This window comes from Hemicordylus capensis, chromosome 6 (assembly GCF_027244095.1).
Source record: "Hemicordylus capensis ecotype Gifberg chromosome 6, rHemCap1.1.pri, whole genome shotgun sequence".
Lineage (NCBI taxonomy): Eukaryota > Metazoa > Chordata > Lepidosauria > Squamata > Cordylidae > Hemicordylus > Hemicordylus capensis.
The window spans coordinates 18,176,748-18,197,572 of NC_069662.1; the positions used below are offsets into that span (position 1 = coordinate 18,176,748).

Sequence of the window (20,825 nt, forward strand, 5' to 3'; positions counted from 1 at the left end):
TATGATGAACACTCACACAATCAGTGTACTGTGTACACAGATCAGGGGTGTCATGGAGGGGGGATGCGCAGGGATGGAGTGCCAGTACTTCTTGGCTTCCCTGGCTGTTGGGGTGGGCGCATGGCCCTGGGGGTTGTCCTGGAGAGCACCTTAACTTCTGAATTTGCATATATACATCACTGACACAGGTACAGATCTGCATACAGATACAGTTATTGACAGGTTATATTTAATACCAGTACAGCAGTATATTTCCTATCTGTACCATGCATTCGAGGTGCCTGTACTCAGGTTCACTACTTTGAAAATGAATGCAGATACAGTCACTCACACAAAAATGTGTACAGGTGTGCAGACATTTGTACACTCACACAACCAGGGCTGCCCTCCTTAGAGTCCTGGCAGGGTGAGGGGCCTGGGGCAAATCAGCCAGTGTGGGGCCTCCTTCCAGTTAATTCCAAGAGAGGGGCCCAGGGCAGTTGCCCTGCTTGCCATGCCCTGAGGACAGCCCTGGGTACAACATGTCTGTAAAGGGCTAATATGGAAAGCCTAACACGTGTGTGTGTCCCAGGGGGGTAACTACCATTAGGCAAGGGGAGGCAGTCGTCTTGGGGCCCCACTGCCTCGAGGGGTCCCACCAGAGGCACATCACATGACTCCCCACCCACCCTGTGTTGCACCCCCTATGAATTATGTTGTGTCTCTTGGAGATCGGCAGGAGCAGAGAGTAAAAGAAACTCAATTCAATGTGAACTAGATATTCAACGTATTCATAATGGGGATGTGAGTGTGAGTGCACTATATATTGTGAAGTGTGTTTGTGTGTGTATATCAGTGGGGGGCCCATTTTAAAACCTTGTCTCTGGGCCCACTCCAACCTTGCTACGCCCCTGGTGTGTCCATAGAGACAACCGGTATTTATTATTTGTCCTCAGTAGATCTCCCCACAGATCTTCAGTCTCACGCATGAATGTGCACAGCTTGATTTCTCCACGCCAGATTGACTTCCCAGTCGAACGAGAGAACTGACTCCACTGGAAAGCACTGCGTTTGAAGTGACGTCGAGCGATATTCGTGATGGCTCATTCACACATGCAGGTCATTACTTGCTCTTGCACGTGTCCTACCGCGAGGAAAACGAATGTGTGAAGCAAGCCTTGCCTCTCGCCCCCTGGCCCAGGTTCTGCTGCCCTCCCTTCCCACCTCAAGGCCGTCTCGCTCCGCCTCTTTCTCCCTCTCCTCCTGCCCCGCCTCCTCCCGCCGCACTTTGCAGACGCTCCCTTACTCGCTCGGCTCGCTCGTTGTCCTGAGCTGCTGCCTGTCACTGTGGCTGGGACGCTGTGCTGCGGATGCGGCCACAGGAGCAAGGTAGGATTGGGGTAGGCTGGTAGGAGCGGGGATCTCAGCCCCCCTTCGCCGACCCCTCATTCCTGCTTGCCGCTGCTTCTCCCTGAGGGAGGGGCGCCATCTCCCTTGCGATCGGGGCCTTAAACCATCCCGTGCGCAACGCTCTCCAAGAACCGGGGTCCATCAGCGCCTAAGGCGCACGGGGGTTCTTTGGCGTCTCCAAAGTCCTGGGGCGCGCGCCGTCTCCAAGATTTGGGGACGGGGCGGGGGGAATCCATCACAGGGCAGCAGCCGGGGCCATTTTGGAGTGGTGGCGGCGGCGGCGGCGGCGGTGGATGAGCTCCGGTTTCCTTTGCCAAAGGCCCGATTTAGTTGGGGGAGGGGGTGCAGATCCCCACCCCAGGCGATTCATCCTTGTTGTCAAGGCGGCTTGTTCTAGGGAGCGTGCGTGGGAGAAGCTTGGCTCTGGTAGTTCGTAGGAGTCGGAGTCGGGAGGTGGGTGGTTTTGAAGAGAGTGGGTGGGGGCTCGGTGGAGGGGAGCCTTACTGTGGCCCTTCTGGATTTGTGCTGGGGCGGGAGATCGTACCTCAGTTTAGGGTCCCTCAAACACGAGTGGGTGAGGTCAGAGTGGGGCTTGGGAGGGTTTGGAGAGGGGCCCAGCTTAACAACAGTTTTGTTGGGCCGGGGCCCTACCCAAGATTGTTTGCTCTCCTAAGCAGCTAGACCTTCGAATCTTTGAGATGTACCTGAGGATCTTTGAGACGTCTTCCAGTGTCATAGAGCAGGGGTTCCCAACTTGTGGTACTCCAGAGAGGTTGCTGAACTACAACTCCCATCACCCCCAGCCTGTGAATGATGGAGGTGATGGGAACCCCTGACATAGAGGATGCTGAAATGCAGCTCTCTGGCCCCCTTCATATTACCTCCCTCCTCCAAGACTTTGGGTCAGGGGTTCTCAGCCTGGGGTCTCCAGATGTTGTTGGTCTACAACTCCCACGATCTCTCCAGCCACCATTGTGTCTGACGATGGTGGGAGTTGTAGTCCAACTACATCTGAGGACCCCAGGCTGATTAGGCTGACTGTGTAACTGAGCCTGATCTTTTGCTTCAGGTTTTGGCTCCCACATGCTGAGATGGTTGCTTCAGACAATATCCTTTCTGAGCTGGTCTTGTGGTAATAAGCATGACTTGTCTCCTTAGCTAAGCAGGGTCAGCCTTGGTTGCACATGAATGGGAGACTTGGTGTGTGAGTACTGTAAGATATTCCCCTTAGGGATGGAGCTGCTCTGGGAAGAGCATCTAGGTTCCAAGTTTCCTCCCTGGCAGCATCTCCAAGATAGGACAAGATTTTTTTATTGAACCAACAAACTACCAAAGCATACAGTATGTTACCAAAGCACAATTATATACAAAGTGATTGTTTGGCTGAGAGAGATTCTTGCCTGCAACCTTGGAGAAGCTGCTGCCAGTTTGTGTAGACAATACTAAGCTAGATGGACCTATGGTCTGACTCAGTATAAGGCAGCTTCCTATGTTCCAGGCTGGAGTGACGTGATGTAGGTGGAAAGAGAGCTGGGGAAAGGGAGGTTTGAGAACATATAGGCAGCAAAGTAACTCTGATTTTAAGTCTTGGAGGTGATATCTGTGCAACACATTTAATTGCAGAGTGGGGGATAGTTTGAGAGTGTGGCTGCTGAAATGTTAGGGCTTGAATCTTTTAAGAGAATGGATCCCATGTACCTGCCTTGACCAGATGATACTAGCTAAGCCCAGGCTGGATATGGGTCCAAAACAGGTGGTTATTTAAGGGGAGTTGCCTAGTGTGCTGGTATTACATTACACTTGTGGGAGTTTTGCAGTGTGCAGTAGTGGTTAGAGTATTGGACTAGGACTGGGGAAACCTGAGTTCAAATCCCCATAAAATTCACTGGGTGACTTTGGGCCAGTCGTTTATCTCTTAACCTAACCTATCGCACAGGATTGTTGTGAGGTTAAAAAGAACCATGCATGCTGCCCTGAACTTCTTGGAGGAAGAGCGGGATATAAAGTTGCAACAAGCCTCAACAGTAGTAGCCCAGTATGATGCATGTTGTTATAGATGGGGAGGGGTTGAACCTGAGAGCTAATGATTTGACTGTGACAATGGATGGATGTGGTGAGTTGTGAGAGAGGGTATAGGAATAGATGGACCTCAGTGGTATGTGATTGGCTGTGAGGATGCTGAGATGCAGTATTAGATGGACCAAAGGGATACAACAATGGATGGACCAAAGGGGCCAATCCCAACTGAAGATGGGCATGGTGAGAAGAAGGAAAAGAGTGGGGTGTGAAGATGGCAATGCATTTGAGCATTGGCTGGAGACTGATGGAAAGGGCTAGGGAGTAGCTGAACCCCAGGGGAAAAATATGTCAAATACTTTTGCACCACAATCAGGTTTCCAGGTGCTTGAGCAACCAGCAGCTGGAATTTGTTTTGTCTTTTTCAGCTTTCAACAGAGCAGCTATCGGGATAGCTGAAGAAAGGTTAGGTATGTGAAATAAGATTATAGGGAAGCGGGAAAGGGTGAATTGTGGCAGAGTTTGACCACCCCCATGTTCAGATGGTTTAGGGTGGTAGGTACAGGAAGACAGACTGGTTTATTGGGGATATTTGATAATGGAACTCTGGAATGGGATACAAGAATAACAGGACCATATGTGGTGAGATTTGTGCATGTTGTAATGATTAAGATAAGAATAAAATCTCCCTTTCCATCTCTTTCACCCTTTTTTAGTTTTCTGGTATGAAATATCTTTGAGGAAAGAATAATAGAAGTGTGGGAACTTGAGGAGGAAAGGATGTGGTGATGAATGAGGTTTTTCCACCCCTTCCTCTCCATCTGTAAGAGTGATGGAGATGGGGAACAGCAGTGGATGGTCCATTGTCTTTAAGTCCTCGTTGGCTGGGGCTGAGAGGGCAAATCAAGGAGAAGAGAGACTGGGCGGAGCAGGAGAAGTTTTGTTTGGGAGTGGAGAGGAAAGAGTACAGCAAATCCTGTGGATTGGCTTGCTGTATGCAGGTACAAAAAGAAGTATGTTTGCTATGAATGGAGATGTGAAACTCCTCCAGGCTCTGAATTTTGCACAAAGGGTGTGTATGTGTGTTACACAGGGTTAGTAGCAGAACGGGTGTTGAACCTAATGGAGCCTCCTTTTCCCACAACAGTGTGCCAGTGGAGTTCTCTGTCTCCTTCACTCCCACAGGAGCTATTATCTTAGTAGGCAAAACTGTCATACAGGCAAATCCAGTTTCCAGTCCCAAATAACTGTGCATTTTTGTTCCAAAGCCCAAATTAAAAGTTGTGTTTTTCTCTTAAGACCACATCCATCCCCTCCCTGCCTTCAGGGTAAGTTGCTGCTGAGTTGAACTGCTCTTTGGGGGGCTGAAAGTACAAGCATGCCAGGTTTGGGGCAGTCTTGGGTGACTTCTTGGTTTGCACTGCAGCTCCTATCCTCCCCGGCTACAATGACAGAAGCCTGGGGATCAGTGCTCCCTGTAACAGGGATTCCCAGATGTGGTTGAATACAACTCTCACCATCCCCAGCCAAAGGCCATTGCAGCTGGGGATGATGGGAACTGTAGTCCAGACACAGTAAATTACCCAAGTCTAGAGAGAGTTTAGCCACCTAATGGTGCAGCAGGGAAATGACTTGACTAACAAGCAGAAGGTTGCCGGTTCGAATCCCCACTGGTATGTTTCCCAGACTATGTTTCCCAGACTATGTTTCCCAGACTATGTGAAACACCTCTATCGGGCAGCAGCGATATAGGAAGATGCTGAAAGGCATCATCTCATACTGTGCGGAAGGAGGCAATTGTAAATCCCTCCGTATTCTACCAAAGACAACCACAGGGCTCTGTGGGCGCCAGGAGTCAGCATCGACTAGATGGCACACTTTATTTTAGAGAGAGCTTGGGAGGGAATCCCCTCCAAAAATATCAGACATGGAAAGTGGAAATTTTACATGAAAATGTAAAACTAATGTTTGATTTTCTGTTTTTATTTTGTTGTAAACCACCCAGAGACAAGTTTTGGGCGGTACAAAAATATGCTAAATAAATAAATAAATAAATAAATAAATGCCTTCAGTTGTGACTGTTCAGCCCTTTCTTCCTCTGACAGACAGGGAAATTACACTTGTTACTTCATACATGCATGTCCTTTTGCATGTATTAAGTGGTAACTTGCATGTGAGAACAAGCCTTCATACCTAAGTCCCCACTGCAGAGAGAGTGTCTATGCCACCTCAAGCCCCATACTTTTCAGCACAGGCAGTTCACACATTTCAGCTGCAAGTCATTTGTGTTGAGTAACCAAGGGTGTTGGTGTGCACGCATGTGTGAACTGGAGCCCCTGGTCCCAAGACTGGGCTAAGAGAATAGGCTTCCCTGAAGCAGAGTCATAGATAACCCCACCCATCTCTTTTGTCCTCCAGGATCACCTGAAGTAGAGGCACCTCTCAGACATAGCTGTTTGGGAGGACCCCCCACTCACCTCCTTTTTCATGGATGGCAAATTGTGAAGGGTTTGTCTTCCTCCACTCTGGTGCCTTGTCTGTACTGTGGGATTCCTCTAACCTAATGATTTTCCTATTCTTGCCTTTGCTCAGGTCTTCAGAGCTATTTCCGGGTGAACAGGTAGCTGTGTGGAAGCTGGACCCCTAAGCATCATCCTGGCTCAGGTAGATATCCTCTTATATGTAGGAGAAGGAGAGGTACTAGGAATCTACCATCTCCTAGAGTAAGGGCTCCCAACCTTGAATCCCCAAACGTTGTTGGGTTACAACTGGGAAGAGAGCTGGTCTTGTGGTAGCAAGCGTGAATTGTCCCCTTTGCCAAGCAGGGTCTGTCCTGGTTTGCATTTGAATGGGGTGAGCACTGTAAGGTATTCCCCGTAGGGGATGGGACCACTCTGAGAAGAGCATCTACAAGTTCCAAGTTCCCTCCCTGGCAGAATCTCCAAGATAGGGCTGGGAGAGACTCCTGCCATCAACTGTGGAGAAGCCGCTGCCAGTCTGTGTAGACAATATTGAGTGAGGTGGACCAGTGGTCTGACTCAATATAAGGCAGCTTCCTCTGTAACTCCTATGATGGGAGTTGTAGTCCAGTAAGAGCCAGAGTGGTATAGTGGATACAGTATTGAATTCAGATCGTCCTCATTCAGCCATGTAACTTGCTGGGTGACCTTGAACCAGAAAATCAGCTCTCAGCCCAGCCTGTCTCACAGGGTTGTTGAGAGCACAGTATGCAGGGGAGGGAGCCATCCATGTACACTACCCTAAACTTATTGGATGAAGGGCAGGATGAAATAAGTAAATAACGTATCCCAGCTCCCTGGAAGGACTTCTGGTGTCTACTACAGGACTCTGATTGAGTCCTGTAGTGTCCCAGAATCTCTCTTTAAGTACTAGGTCTGAGTATGCAAATTAGAACGAAAAGAAAGTGTCTCTGAGCATGTACAGAATGCCCTTGTCTTGAGGCTTCACCCCATGTTACTGCTCACGCACTGAGGAAGACTGTGGAGTCTGCAACCAACGTTGGCCAGTTAATACACTGTTTTATTGTTTACTGTTTTGTAAACAGTATTTGTGAGCTGCTTTAAGTACATGATAATAGAGGAAAATCAGGCATTCTCAAAGTTGGGTCCACAGATGTTGGACTACAACTCCCATCATTCCCAGCCACAGCCAGCTGCAGATTATGGGAGTTGTAGCCCAACGACATCTGGGAATCCAAATTTGCAAACCCCTGGTATAAATTACATGTAAAACACCACCACAAATACATCTCTCTCTCTGAAGCTGTTCTCACGACCTGGAGAAATCGGGCTAAGGGAGCCTAGCCCGATTTCCCCTGGTCGTCTGCTACCTCGGGAGCTGCACGGCTCCCGGCAGCAAACTACCAAAAGTACCCCTCCTCTTAAACGAGGTTAGTGGAGCGAGCGCTCTGCTAACCCCGTTTGGTTGATCACCATGTGCTGTTATGCCGCGCCACGGCAACACACAAGGAGACCCCCGCCGGGAGGCTAAAACAAGCCACCTGGCCCCAGGGCTCTCTCCAGAATGCCCCGTGCGCTTGTGCGGGGCATCCTGGAAGTTCCAGGGGCCAGCTGGTCACCGATCTCTGCCCCCCCGCCGGCACTGTGACAGAGCCGGCAATTGTGTGGGTGGCCGATCTGGCCACCCAGGGATGGCTTCCTGCACTAACCCTCATGGCGCTTCACACCAATCATGTGAAGCACCTCCCTCCCCTCCCCCCTCTCTTTAAGCAGTGGGTTACAGGGGTTGAGGAGTGGTCAGCCAAGGGTCAGGACTCTTCCTTCTCCCTAGGGGAGAAAGCATCGAATCTGTGGGTAACTCGTTCTTACACTTGGTGCTTGAATTGCAAGGTACCCTCCCCCATCTTGTATAGTGGCTCCCTTACCTAGAAGGCTACAGAAGGGTTTCATGAAGGCAACCCCTCCTCTTTTCTGCCCAGTTCAAGCACTGCTCACACTTGCAGGAAGGAGCATTCAAACACGCCATCTCCAGCATTCACCCAGAAGGGTTACAGCCTCCAGAGGGCTGCTCCATGTGTTTTTCCTGAATGTGCAGTACAGCTCTTATACATTTGGGAGGTGTGGATGCCCATCTTGTGGTGCTCGCTGGGAGGCCTGGAGCTCAAGGGATGAGCATCTCCTTTGCGTGCAGAAGGCCCTAGGTTCCGTCCCTGCCATTTGAGAAATGCCCACCTGAAATGCTGGAGGGCCGCTGCCAGTCCGTGTAGTGGCCCAAACATCCGACTCAGTAATAGGCAGCAGCTTCTTAGGTAAACTGTGACGATTGGGGATTCTTATGGTGGAAGGGCTGGTTTGGAATTGGCCAGCTAGGACGACTTGGACAAAGGTATTTGTGGGGACCAGGAAGGTAGACTTACAATCCAGCTGCCCAGTCATAATCTCTGTCCTGTCTTCTACAGGTTGGTAGTATCTGTCCCACCCGGGGACGGAGGACAATGAGTGAGCAGCAGCAGCAACGAACAACTACGGGTAGAGGACGCTGTGGAACTAGAGCCAAGCAAGGTTGGTGTTTGTTGAGAGGGAGAGGAGTAGGTTGGATCGGCCTGAAGGGAGGGTGGCAAAGTCATCTGCCCCAACTGTGTGTCTTGCCAACATCTCTCCAGTATGAACGACTCCTAAGCCTATGGGTTCCACGAAGAACTCCGGTGCCTATGGGTCATAGAATGGCTCATCTGGAATGCTGGTTCCGTGCCATTGCAGAAGAACCTCAAGGTTACCCTGATGCTGAGACATGCAAATCAGTTTTATCCTCGGCAGATATAACTGGCTGAGAGGGGGGTTGAGCCAGCAAACTGAGAAAGCTGCTTCTAGATGACCTGACAGCATCATTCCAAGGAACTCTTGGAATAGTAACATGATGTATAAAATTTTCTGTTCACATTCTGTATCCCACAAATGGGTATCAGATTTTTGTGTACACCACACACAGTCTCAGTATTAACAGATTTTTTTGGTAATACAATACTAGATTTACAAAATCTAACACAAAAAGTAAGATTTGGGGTATTTGGAAGTGTGTGTATGTATGTATGTGTGTGTTTTGTCTAGTTGGTTTTTTTACACCATCCAGGCAAAACAAACGTTTGGGAGAGCATCATACCTGATGTTCTGTCAGTAGTTACATGCATGTTTCTAGGACCAAAGTGTCGTGTACAGCAACCTATTTGTCATGTTTAAAGTGGCCCTAAGCTAAAAGGGTATGTCTGAGAGTTGCAAAACGGCAGGACAACGCTTTTTCCTAAGATTCACCCAATTATCTTAACCAAAATTATTGCCATTAATTATCTCTTACCTACAAGTCCCATCCAGCAATCTGTTTATCTTCCTTCGACTTTGTGGACCCTGGGCCTAACCAAACATGATTGTTTCTTGATTTTTATATTGTCTCCCCATACTAGTATTTAAGGAAGGAGCAAGATAGTAGGCTTGAGCCCAAAACGTTTCGGAGGCCTCTGAAACGTTTTGGCCACTGGGGCCATTTTGGCTTTCGGAGGCGGCGGGGATGTTCCCTTAAGGCGGGGGAGGGTGCACTTACCCCTCCTGCCGCATTTCCCCTGACGGTGTTCCGTTGTATCAAAGCCCCTCGGGGCGGTTGTGTACCTCCCTGCCACCCCGTTGCCCTCATTGGCCAGAAGTGGCTGAAAGTACTGAGTGTGCGGTAAGTGCACCCTCCGCCGCCTCTGGAACGGTTCCGGGCACATCCCTGCTGTATAGAGCAAAGTGGTCGAGCACCTGCATGGAGAAGGCCCCAGCTTCAGTCCCTGGCAGCTGCAGGCAGGGCTGGGAACATCCCCTGTCTGAAACCCAGGAGAGCTGCTGCCGGTCAGTGTAGACAGTACTGAGCTTGACAGAGCAACAGCGTGACTCAGTATAAGGCCGCTTTTTATGTTCACATGATATTTGCAGTGAAGGAAGACAATGAAGCTTATGAAATATCGATCCCTTTGGATGAGCCACACCAGATGGAGTCTCAGGCGCAAACCCAGCAGCAGCTATATTATGGTCTGAGCCCCCCACAGAACTTTGATGGTGAGAAATAGTATTTTCCCCTCTCTCCTGTGATATAAGCTCATCCTTGCTGGCCCAGTGATTTGCTGGATCGCGTAGGTGAATGGTCTCTGTGCAGTGCCTTAAGGATATCCCTGGGGCGCATATGCTCCTGATGTCGTTTCTGTGGCTGTGATCATGGCAGTTCCAGAAAGTGAAGTAAAGTTGTGCCGTCGAGTTGGTGTTGACTCCTGGCGCCCACAGAGCCCTGTGGTTGTCTTTGGTAGAATACAGGAGGGGTTGACCATTGCCATCTCCCACGCAGTATGAGATGATGCCTTTCAGCATCTTCCTATATCGCTGCTGCCCAATATAGGTGTTTCGCATAGTCTGGGGAACGTACCAGTGGGAATTCAAACCGGCAGCCTTCTGCTTGCTAGTCAAGTCATTTCCCTGCTGCGCCATTAGGTGGCTTAACACCCCCTCAATTGCAGAAATCCTAGCATAAATAAGTCATTTTGGTGCCTAAGTTCACATGATATCTTTCTCCATGTGATCTTTGTCCCTAGGAATGGTCAGGAGTGATTGTATGGAGGCTGTTTGCTAGGAATCCTTTATATTTGTAGAATATGGAGGGGTGTGTTTGGCTGGAGGAAGAAATTAAAAGCAAAAAGCAGATTAGATGAGCTTGCATAAATGCACAGATTGCCCTGTTGTTGTTTTTGAATTGAAGCTTTCAGTGTTGGGGTTTTTTTTGTGCAATTGAAAATTTTACTTAATGAAACAAAACCTAAATTGGACCATGCAGAGATGGTTTGGCAAGAAACCTTAGCCACTACACAAGGGAATGATGACAGGAAAGTCATTCCATGCTGATTTGCTCAAGTCGCCCAAAGTGAAAGTGTGAACTTGAGCTTAGATGCAGACAGTTTGGGCATATAAATGTTCGTAATAGTAGTTTGGGCTGGCAGGGTGGAATCTCTGGCATCTCTCATGTTAGTACAGGAGCCAGCTGGAGTGGTTGGTACCTTCTGGGCGGTCAAATGCTCTTTGAGGTTTTTGATAAGGTCTACTCCCCTAGAGAGGGACAATAGGTGATAGCATTTCAATACGTTCATCTTTCAGTGTGTTGCCATGCTTTTATTGTCCTGACCATCAGGCCTGCAGCAGCCACATTTGCAATGGTGTTTTAAAGGCTTTAAAAGGTCTTACAAATGCAAAAACGGCTATAAAATGTTATTGATGTTGACAGAGGAATGGAAATGAAAATTGGCAGGAATGTCCTCCAAAGGGGAGAGTATACCAACTTGTTCATGGTTACCCCTAACCCTGACCCTTTCCTCTGTGCAAAAATGACTGCTATGTTACCCTGATTGTTTGGGAGTAAGGATAAAGATGGGGCACACACAGAAAGCTGTAAGTACAATAATAGGTTGTGCTGTCGAGTCGGTGTCGGCTCCTGGCGACCACAGAGCCGTGTGGTTTTCTTGGTGGAATACAGGAGTGGCTTACCATTGCCTTCTCTTGTGCAGTATGAGATGATGCCTTTCAGCACCTTCCTATATCGCAGCTGTCCAACATAGGAGTTCCCCATATTCTGGGAAACACACCAGGGGGGATTCGAACCAGCAGCCTCTTGCTCTCTAGGCAAGAGTTGCTTCCCCGCTGTGCTAATAGGTGGCTCCAAGTACAATAATACTATCAGATATTTTCCATCTCTTCTACTACGACGACGACGACGACGACGATTTATATACTGCTTTTCAACCAAAGCTGCCAAAGCGATTTACTTAGAGAAATATAAACAAACAAACAAATAAGATGGCTCCCTAAAAAAAGAAACATAAGATAGACACCAGCAACAGCCACTGGAGGGATGCTGCGCTGGGGCTGGATAGGGCCAGTTGCTCTCCCCCTGCTCAATAAAGCGAATCACCACAAAGGTGCCTCTTTGCTCAGTTAGCAGTGGAGTTGGGGCTGAATGCTCACTACATCCACAAAAACCACAATGAGCATGCATCACCCAAGATAGCACCAACGGCCAACATTTGTGGGCCTGTTTCATGGACTATTTCTGCTCAACTCTTGTAGGATCTTGTTAGGAAGGCTTCTAGGCTGGGTAGGCTTGGGACTTCAGTGCTGAGGAGAAGAGGAAAGGTGTTGAACTGGAGGGCACCACCTTTCCCTGTGACCCAGCTCTTCCCTCCTGCCCCTGTTGAATCTCAGAAGCGCCCGAGATGCCAGCTCCTTCGCTGACCCTGGTGACCAGTATGAGGACCCAGCTTCACATGGCTCTGGAGAGGAATTCCTGGCTGCAGAAGCGTATTGAGGATCTGGAGGAAGAACGGGACTTCCTGCGTTGCCAGCTGGACAAGTTCATCTCCTCTGCCCGCCTGGATGCTGGTAATGGGGGCTCTGGAGCAATTTGGAAGCTGGAGGGGCCGTTGTGCTGGGTTGGAGGAGTGACACCTTTGGGATTCTTTTAGGAGGAAGGAGGTTCTAGAGAGGGGGCCAGCAGTAATGGCATCCTTGGTTCTCCGGAGAGAAAGTTGGGGAGGCAAGGGACTGGGATGTCTGTGTTCTCCAGGGAGGCGGGCAGGTTTAGTGGGTTTAGAGGCTAGGAGGGGCTGGTATATCTGGGGCAGGGGAAATTGGGGCTTGAATGTGCACGGAAGGTGATCACAATGTGGGCGGGGGGAGAGCTGGTCTTGTGGCAGCAAGCGTGAAATGTCCCCTCTGCTAAGCAGGGTCTGTCCTAGTTTGCCTTTGGATGGGTGACGACATGTGAGTGTTGTCTGCTGTAAGATATTCCCCTTAGGGGGGTGGGGCCATAGCTCATAGTAGGGCATCTTCTTTGCATGCAGGAGGTCCCAGGTTCAATCTCTGACAACCCCAAGTAGGGCTGGGAAAGGTTCCTGCCTGGAACGTTGGAGAGCTGCTGCCAGTCAGTGTGGACAGTATTGAACTAGATGGACCCATGGTCTGAATCAGTAGAAGGCAGCTTCCTATGTTCCTCTGAATGTGATAGAAGCAGGGAGTTTGTAAGCTCTAGGTGGCTTGTAAACTGCCTAGAAATGTTTGAGGAGGCTGTGTGTGTGTGTGTGTGTGTGTGTGTGTGTGTGTGTGTGTGTGTAAATACTTTTACTTTCGATCTTGGGTCCCCAGATGATGCTGGACTACAACTCCCATCATTTACAGCCATGATGGCCTTTGGGCGATGGGGATGATGAGAGTTGTAGTCCAACAACATTTGGGGACCCAAGTTGCGAAATCCCCTGATTTTAGGGACCAAGACTCTTGGGGAAGCTGAGCTTATTAGTTAGGCAGACTGTGCCTGCTGGGCCTCTTGTCTCCCCATCCCTGTCATGGGCTCTGCCCTTTCCCCTCTGTCTTAGACGATCACTTCCGCATCAAGCAACCCCTGCGGCGGTCCGAGGCATCTGAGAGCCGGAATGGGGACGTGACCGATGATGACAGCATGGGTTCTTGGCTGAGTGCTGGCCCTGAAGAAGGAGGCTCTGCTGAGCACAAGAAGCAGAAAGGAGGGGCTAACCGGCGGCGCTTTGTCAAGCCCAAAGTCCGCGAGAGGCAGAGAGGTGAGTGGTAGGGGGTCAGGGCGGTCGAGATGCAGACAGATGGGACCTGCTTGTTTACCTTCCCAGCCTGACAAGCTAGGAGCAGGGGTGCCCTTTTGGTCAGAAAAGGTGAAACCTTTAACCCAGTTCGTGAGCAGAGACTGGCCACCTCACATTAGTCTTGGCCGGTTCTTTTCTTGCCGTGAAATGTTAACATTTCACAACAGAACTCCAGTGGTCTAGCAAAGAAACACTGGGCTATGCCTTTAAATGGCCTCCACACATCCACACAGAGGCCAGGTGAGCAGCCAGCCGGCTGCAGGGGAGAGATGGCAGGTCGGGTCACTGCCTCCTTCCCGCTGCATGCTCTGCATTTGTAGCTCTGAGGAGTGGTTCAAAGGAACCTCTGCACCTCTTGTCTTTAAAATCAGTGGCCAGAGGGCTGCAGGAGGGTGGTGGGTTGGGTAGCCATCTCCCCACCGCTGCCGCTCTCTGCACTTCAAAAGGTATTGTCCAGGCACTTTGGTGCCTCTCTCTTTAAAAAAAAAAAAAGATGAACGGAATCTCGCTGCCAGTCTGTGAAGACAGTACTGAGCTAGATGGACCAGTGGTCTGACTCAGTATATGGCAGCTTCCTACGTTCCTCTCCCTCCCTCCCCCCATAGGATTTAAACTTAGAAAACAGATTGAATTGATTTGGCTTGATTTGATTCAAGCCAGGCTGGTTTGATTAGAATTAGAATCACTCAAATCGTCCAGATTCTAGTTGAATCGATTTGTATTCCTAATCCCTAATGCAAACCCCTGTCCCAGCTCTTCCCTCAGAAAAGCATCAAACGCTGATAAATTCATTGGAACATTAATATGAATTCTCTTCTCTCTTTCTCTCTTTCTGGACTAATCTGTGTTTGGTTTGGTTCCACCATTCCGTTTCCCCGTTCTAAACCTTCCTCACGCCTTTCTTGTCCCTCCTCTCCACCTGCCCTTGCCCACCATGATGAGTCTTTCTGGCTGACTTTGCCTTTGCTGCTCTGCTCTTCACCACCACTATTTCCTCCTGTCTTTGACGCTCTCCCTCTATGTGCTGCTTCTTTTCCTACCTTTTTGGCCTGCCATCTCTGCTTGGCCACCTTCGTTCTTCCTTCAACTTTCCCATCATGCTGGCTCACATTGCTCCATGGCATCTACATATCCTGTCCCTCTGTGGTCTTAATTCATTGGCTTCCCAACCTTTGACTTCCATCTCACCACTTGCCCATCCTCTGGGCCCTTCCTTTTTGCTCTGGCTTTTGCCTCTCATTCTGGGTTTCACGGCCTCTGGGTCTTCATCTGCTGCCCTTCTGCTCCCTTCCTTCATTCTGTCCCTGCATTTTTTTTCCTGCCCCCAAACCATTCTTTCTCTCTCTCTCTCCTCCCCACTCCCTGTTCATGGGGGCCTTCTCTGTCGGAACCCGGACCCGCTGCGCAGTCAAAGACGTGGACGGGGTGCTGTGTCGCTACAAGAAGATCCTGTACACGTTCCAGAAGCTGCAGAGCATGAGCCGGGCCTTCGAGCACCACCGGGTGGACCGGAACACGGTGGCCCTGACCACGCCCATCGCCGAGCTGCTCATTGTGGCCCCTGAAAAGTTGGCCGAGGTGGGCGAATTTGACCCCTCCAAGGAGCGCTTGCTGGAGTATTCCCGCCGCTGCTTCATGGCGCTGGATGACGAGACGCTCAAGAAAGTCCAGGCCCTAAAGAAAAGCAAACTGCTGCTGCCCATCACTTACCGCTTTAAGCGGAAAACGGACTCTCCCAGCCCTGCCGCGGGCAACCCCCTCCCCTCGCCTGCGACGCCCCCCAAGCCGCTTCTCCCCATTGTGGATTGCTTAAAGCGATGATCACTCTCCTTGGATGCTGGAACCCCACCTGACCGGTAGTGTTCCCTGTGACGAGGGGTTCCCAGGTGGTGTTGACGACAACTCCCGGCATCTCCAGCTGAAATGGCCTTTGGCTGGGGATTATGGCAGTTGTCGTCAACAGTATCTAGGGATCCCTGTTACAAGGAATGCTGCAGACCAGCCCTTCAGCCTCTGTCACCATCAAGTATTGACCAAGCTCCCGCCTTGTTTGCAGGGCTCTTCTGCCCTTCCTGTCACCCCTCCACCCCCCATTTCCCGAAGCTGAATAGAGACCCTGCATTCAGGGTTGGCTCACCCCTAAGGCAAGTGGGATGCTTTCTCCTGATGTATCTCCTCTTTAGGGAGGGTCACCTGACCAGACACTCCCATCTGGACTTCAGCTGGTAAATACGCCCCAGGAACTTTGGGATGAATATCTCCTCGCCTGTCTGAGGTAGGCTGGTATACTTGCCATTCGCCTACCTACTTTTTGGCAGTGGCCAAATATTCTATGAAGCCAAGACCATTACAGTGTAGGTAGCAGCTTACCCTTTTCATTATGGCAGGGCTGCCAACTTGAGTCCTCATCATCCCGGAGCGTGGCCCCCTGTGGCTGGGGGTGATTGGAGGGCTGAAGTTGTGACGCCCTGGGCTATAAACAGCAGCAAAGTATGCAAGCCAGGACATCCTGGTTTTTTCTGGAAGAGAGAACGAAGTGGATAAGAGAGGAGGAAACACAGGGAGTCATATAAGAAACTGCTGGGCCTTTAATAAGATTTGGACAGAATGGAGGAGGACACACTATATGGTGGCCATTTGTTAGGAAGGGCATGAGTGAAGGCTGCTTGTCACCTTGCCCTGCCAGAATCAGGAGCTGATGGCCAACCTGCTACAGATGCAGGAGCAGAATGCAAGCAGGCCTCGGTGGCCAGGGGTCCCTGCCTGGGATTGTGGCTGACGCCCTCTTGCTTGCTGCAGGAATCGAGAGTACCCTCCCTGTGTGATCTGGTGGTCTTCTCGGTAAAGACCTTGCATGGGATTCAACTTGGGTCAAGGGAAAAAGTTGTTGGGTGAACGGAAGGTCCTGTTTGAAGTAAAACAAAAAACATAAGATACTGCTGCAAGTGAGATATTAAATTATGGACACTTTGGGGAAAGCCAAAATCATTTGTTAAGGAACAAATGATGATGGCACTACAACTCCCGTCATCTGCAGCTATTGTGGCTGGGCATGATTGCAGCTGTAGTCCAACAACATCTGGGGACCCGAGCTTGAGAACCCCTGAAGTATCTTTTTGCTTGGTTGTTTGAATAAAGTTAATGCCTGCCTGTACTGAACCAAATGGCCAGTCCTAACATCTGGCAAAATGACTGGCTAGAGGGGAAATGAAAGGAACAGGAGTTAATAGAATAGTGCAGGGATGGCCAAACTGAGGTTCTCCAGTTGTTGTTGGACTACAGCTCCCATCATTCCCAGTTACAAGTGATTGTGGCTGGGGATGATGGGAGCTGTAGTCCAACAGCTGCTGGAAAACCTCAGGTTGGCCGCCCTGGAATAGAGTATCCCACATCCAAAGGTAAGGTGCAGCAATGAGCAGGCTGCTTGTGAGCGGCCGTAGAACTAGAGTGACACGGGTAAGGTTGCCAGATCCTCACGTGGAGATGGTACCTGCAGTCTTGCAAATAACTAGCCCATAAATCTTCATCACACTGTCTTCCCATGCATAACTTGACGTTAGGGTACGTCATTATCCTGAAGGGACAGGAAAAAGGGCTGGCAGAAGTGTCCCTGCCTCAGTGCTTGGTGGCCATTTCTACCAGCCGTAGGTGGGTGGCTGTTGGCTAGCATGTTTTAGCAGCTCCGGAGCAGTGAGCAAGGACGTAGATGTGGCGCTTCTTTAAAAGTGTTGTGGACAGAGGATGCCCTCCCTGAACATCTCACCTTACTGCTGCACCCTCCTCTCCAGTCTACTGTTCTGTGGGAAAGGGCTAAACCCAGGAGGGCAGAGAGGAGATGAAGTTACTGAACAGACTTCTCTTTTCTGAGCCTTTAATAGACGCTGTTGGTATTTTCTCTTCTTTCTGCCTTTTTGTGGCACTCTTCCTAGATTGGGGGGATTGACTGCAGCCTCCAGCTGCCTCCACACACTTTCCTGTTGTTTCCCAAAGATATCCCCATGATCCCACAGCATCTCTTACCTCATGGTTGTCCCAAGAAGCATCGTTGGACACTATCTGCCCTCCCTTTCATAACTGTTGTGCCCTTCAAGGTCCCCAAGCTGGGCTCCGTTTCACTGGCAATTTTATGCCATTTACACACCACCACCCGCCCCTTTGCTCCCTGAGACAGGGTGTGTGTGTCTGCGTGTTCACATGTGTTCATCTTCACCTCTGTGGCTTCAAGCTGCTGCTGTGTGTGCGAGTGTGCAAGGATTTGGATCATTTGTTCCCTGCTCCTTGGGAGTGCTGCCTCCTTATTCAATGTAATTAATGGACTGTTTCCACTGTGCCTGTAATTTCTCACCCAGTCTTTTTTCCCTGTGTTTTAAAATATATATATATATATATATATATAAAAGAAAATGTTTGAAAAAAATCAATTTACTAAGAAAATTTAAATTAAACAAAGCATTTTGAATCATGTGTGGTTTTTATTTTTAAAATATAAACCTGTTATTTGTCTGATACAGTTGCTGCCAAAAGACTTCTTCCTTGCTGGTGTGGATGCTTTGGTGTGGGCACTGACAACGGGGAACTAGAGTGAAGCGCTGGGTTTGAGAGGCCTGGATTTCTGGGTTCAGGTTGAGTCCTGTTTAGCTTCAGTTCTCCATTTCTAAAATGGAGTTAATGTTTTTGATGTTGGTTTTTACTGTAAGGTGCCTGAAGGCCACATTATGTGGTGGAAAAGCAGCCTATAAATAGTAATAATATCAATGATAATTACTGCAAAGCACTTTGCACACTAATAGGTGCAACAGAATGGGGTAAATAATAATAAGTAAGAATCTTAAGATTTAAGGGACTGCTTCTGTTAGTGAGCAGGTGCGCACACTTCTTTTGTTAAGCAAAACATCATTGAGAACAACAAAATAATTGCAGGCAGTTGAACTGGTGTGGTAAAACACCTCCCAGCTAAAAAAAAAAGTCACAAAGAAGTGAGCAAGCTTTCAGGTTCATAAAAATCCTTCATCAACCTGGTTGTTATAAGAAAGAATTTTTGAGGGGTGGAGGCGGTAGAGAAAAATACTTTGTTGGGCATGATGAAAAAGAGCCCTATTGCAATTTGTAATTAATTTTTGGTAGAATGTGCTGCATGCAATTAGGCTAGGCTATACTTGGTTGGGGAAAGATCTCAGATGGCACAAAGACTGAAAGATCTCTCTTTAAGAATACATAAGCCAGGAGTTCTTTGGTTCTGTCTCTAGCACTAATTGGAACATTGGTTCCAATATGATAGAGAGAGAAGGAAAAATGTGATCATACTTATATTGGCATAGTAATGTTCTAGAGAGAACTGTGTTTAGGAATGAAATCTGCCTAATGCATTTGAAAGCAGTGTGTGTAGCAGGTTAAATCTATAACACTCCAGTCCAGGCTTGCACCCAATGTTTCCCCAGGCAAATAGCTATCCAGTCAGTGGACTATGCAACACCTCTCCCTCCATCTCATGCATGCATTCCTCACCACCAACTTCACTCTTCCTATCTCACACACCTGTCCTACATCTTGCAGTCTCTACCAGAGAAAATTCCCAACATCTACTGCCTCTGTTGCACATTTTCCTGCTTCCTGGTAAGGCATCATCAAAAGCACAATACGATATAGATTGCTGAATACTGTCCCTCTCTTTGAATAATGGAAAGTTCCAGGAACAACATTATAAGCGTTAGTTTATTTTGGATACAAGTACAACAAAATAGATAGATTAGATAGCTAGATAAGGCGGGGTATAAATTTGATAGATAAATAAACAGTGTGTTTAAGACTGCAACCCTATTCCGCTTTTAGTCTTGTTAAAGGTAAAGTATGTCGTCGAGTCGGTATAGACTCCTGGCGACCACAGGCGCAGAGAAGATGCCTTTCAACATCTTCCGATATCGCTCCTGCTGATAAAGGTGTTTCCCATAGTTTGGGAAACATACCAGCGGGATCCGAATAGTTGTTTTTAAGTGTGAGTCGCACTGAGCCTCAGGAAGGAGAAAGTATTAAAAATTGGAAGAAAAGAATGTGAAGGAAAGATAATAGGAAAGAAGAAGGAGCAGGAATTGAATGAAAAGGTTTAAAAAAACCCACAATTTCCTGTTTCCCCCTTTATGTCACATCCTCCACGTGGCCGATGGTTGCGCCCGTCTTTGTCCAGGCCGGGGCTTTATTTGTTTTCCGAAGGCTCTAAGGGGGTCGCCTCGTGGTCTCTCCGTTATAAGGAAAGAGCCGCCGGAAGCACCCGAAGACTCTCCGGCGGAATTGCTCGTAAAAGACTCGGACTCGGGAGCAGCCGTACTCTCCTCGGCAAAAGGAACTGGAAGGGCGGAGCCAAGCTCATGCGCGGCGGAGTGCACGTGTCCACAGATACATAACAACGAGAGTGATACAGGTCTCACCATCGCGAATGAAATGTCTCCAAGCACGATTCTCTGGGGAAGTAACTTGCCTAAAGAGCAAAAGGTTGCAGGTTCAAATTACCGCTGGGATGTATCCCAGATTATGGGAAACATTAAACAACTGTATCGCGCAGCAGCGATACACGGAGATGCTGAAAAGCATCATTTCATCCTGCACGGGATATGGCAATGGTAAACCCCTTCTGTGTTCTACCAAAGACAACTACAGGGCTCTGTGGTTGCCAGGAGTCGACACCAAGTGACGGCACAATTTTACTTTACCATAGATGTACAGGTGAAACTCGGAAAATTAGAATATCGTGCAAAAGTCCATTAATTTCAGTAATGCAAATTAAAAGGTGAAACTGATATATGAGACAGACGCATTACATGCAAAGTGAGATAAGTCAAGCCTTAATTTGTTATAATTGTGATGATCATGGCGTACAGCTCATGAAAACCCCAAATCCACAATCCCAGAAAATTAGAATATTACATGGAACCAAGAAGACAAGGATTGAAGAATAGAACAACATCGGACCTCTGAAAAGTATAAGCATGCATATGTATTCAGTACTTGGTTTGTGCCCCTTTTGCAGCAATTACTGCCTCAATGCGGCGTGGCATGGATGCTATCAGCCTGTGGCACTGATGAGGTGTTATGGAAGACCAGGATGCTTCATTAGCGGCCTTCAGCTCTTCTGCATTGTTTGGTCTCATGTCTCTCATCTTTCTCTTGGCAATGCCCCATAGATTCTCTATGGGGTCAGGTCAGGCGAGTTTGCTGGCCAGTCAAGCACAGTACACTGTATACTTTTCAGAGGTCCGATATTGTT

At 48.8% G+C, this 20,825-nt stretch overlaps 1 protein-coding gene across 5 annotated transcripts; it reads left to right on the forward strand.

Moving 5' to 3' along the window:
- Window positions 1-1,080: 1,080 nt before the first annotated feature.
- Window positions 1,081-18,026, forward strand: CCDC106 (coiled-coil domain containing 106). Of its 5 annotated transcripts, none has more exons than XM_053265254.1 (8): window positions 1,250-1,368; window positions 3,834-3,870; window positions 5,998-6,069; window positions 8,345-8,447; window positions 9,852-9,974; window positions 12,159-12,335; window positions 13,328-13,528; window positions 14,976-18,026. In XM_053265254.1, the coding sequence occupies exons 4-8, from the start codon at window positions 8,381-8,383 to the stop codon at window positions 15,386-15,388; spliced, it is 981 nt and encodes a 326-aa protein (XP_053121229.1). In that variant the 5' UTR covers window positions 1,250-1,368; window positions 3,834-3,870; window positions 5,998-6,069; window positions 8,345-8,380; the 3' UTR covers window positions 15,389-18,026. The 5 variants fall into 5 exon arrangements, with proteins under 5 accessions (XP_053121230.1, XP_053121231.1, XP_053121227.1 ...); XM_053265253.1 differs by having other exon boundaries at window positions 1,251-1,368; window positions 3,834-3,875; XM_053265255.1 differs by lacking the exons at window positions 1,250-1,368; window positions 3,834-3,870 and adding an exon at window positions 1,081-1,098.
- The last annotated feature ends 2,799 nt before the right edge of the window (window positions 18,027-20,825 follow it).

Bases quoted from the DNA above. Each gene is read 5' to 3' on its own strand.
- CCDC106 (XM_053265255.1), top strand. From the start codon at position 8,381: ATGAGTGAGCAGCAGCAGCAACGAACAACTACGGGTAGAGGACGCTGT. The intron at 8,448-9,851 runs GTTGGTGTTTGT...TGATATTTGCAG, and splicing joins TGGAACTAGAGCCAAGCAAG to TGAAGGAAGACAATGAAGCT. The intron at 12,336-13,327 runs GTAATGGGGGCT...CCTCTGTCTTAG, and splicing joins CTCTGCCCGCCTGGATGCTG to ACGATCACTTCCGCATCAAG.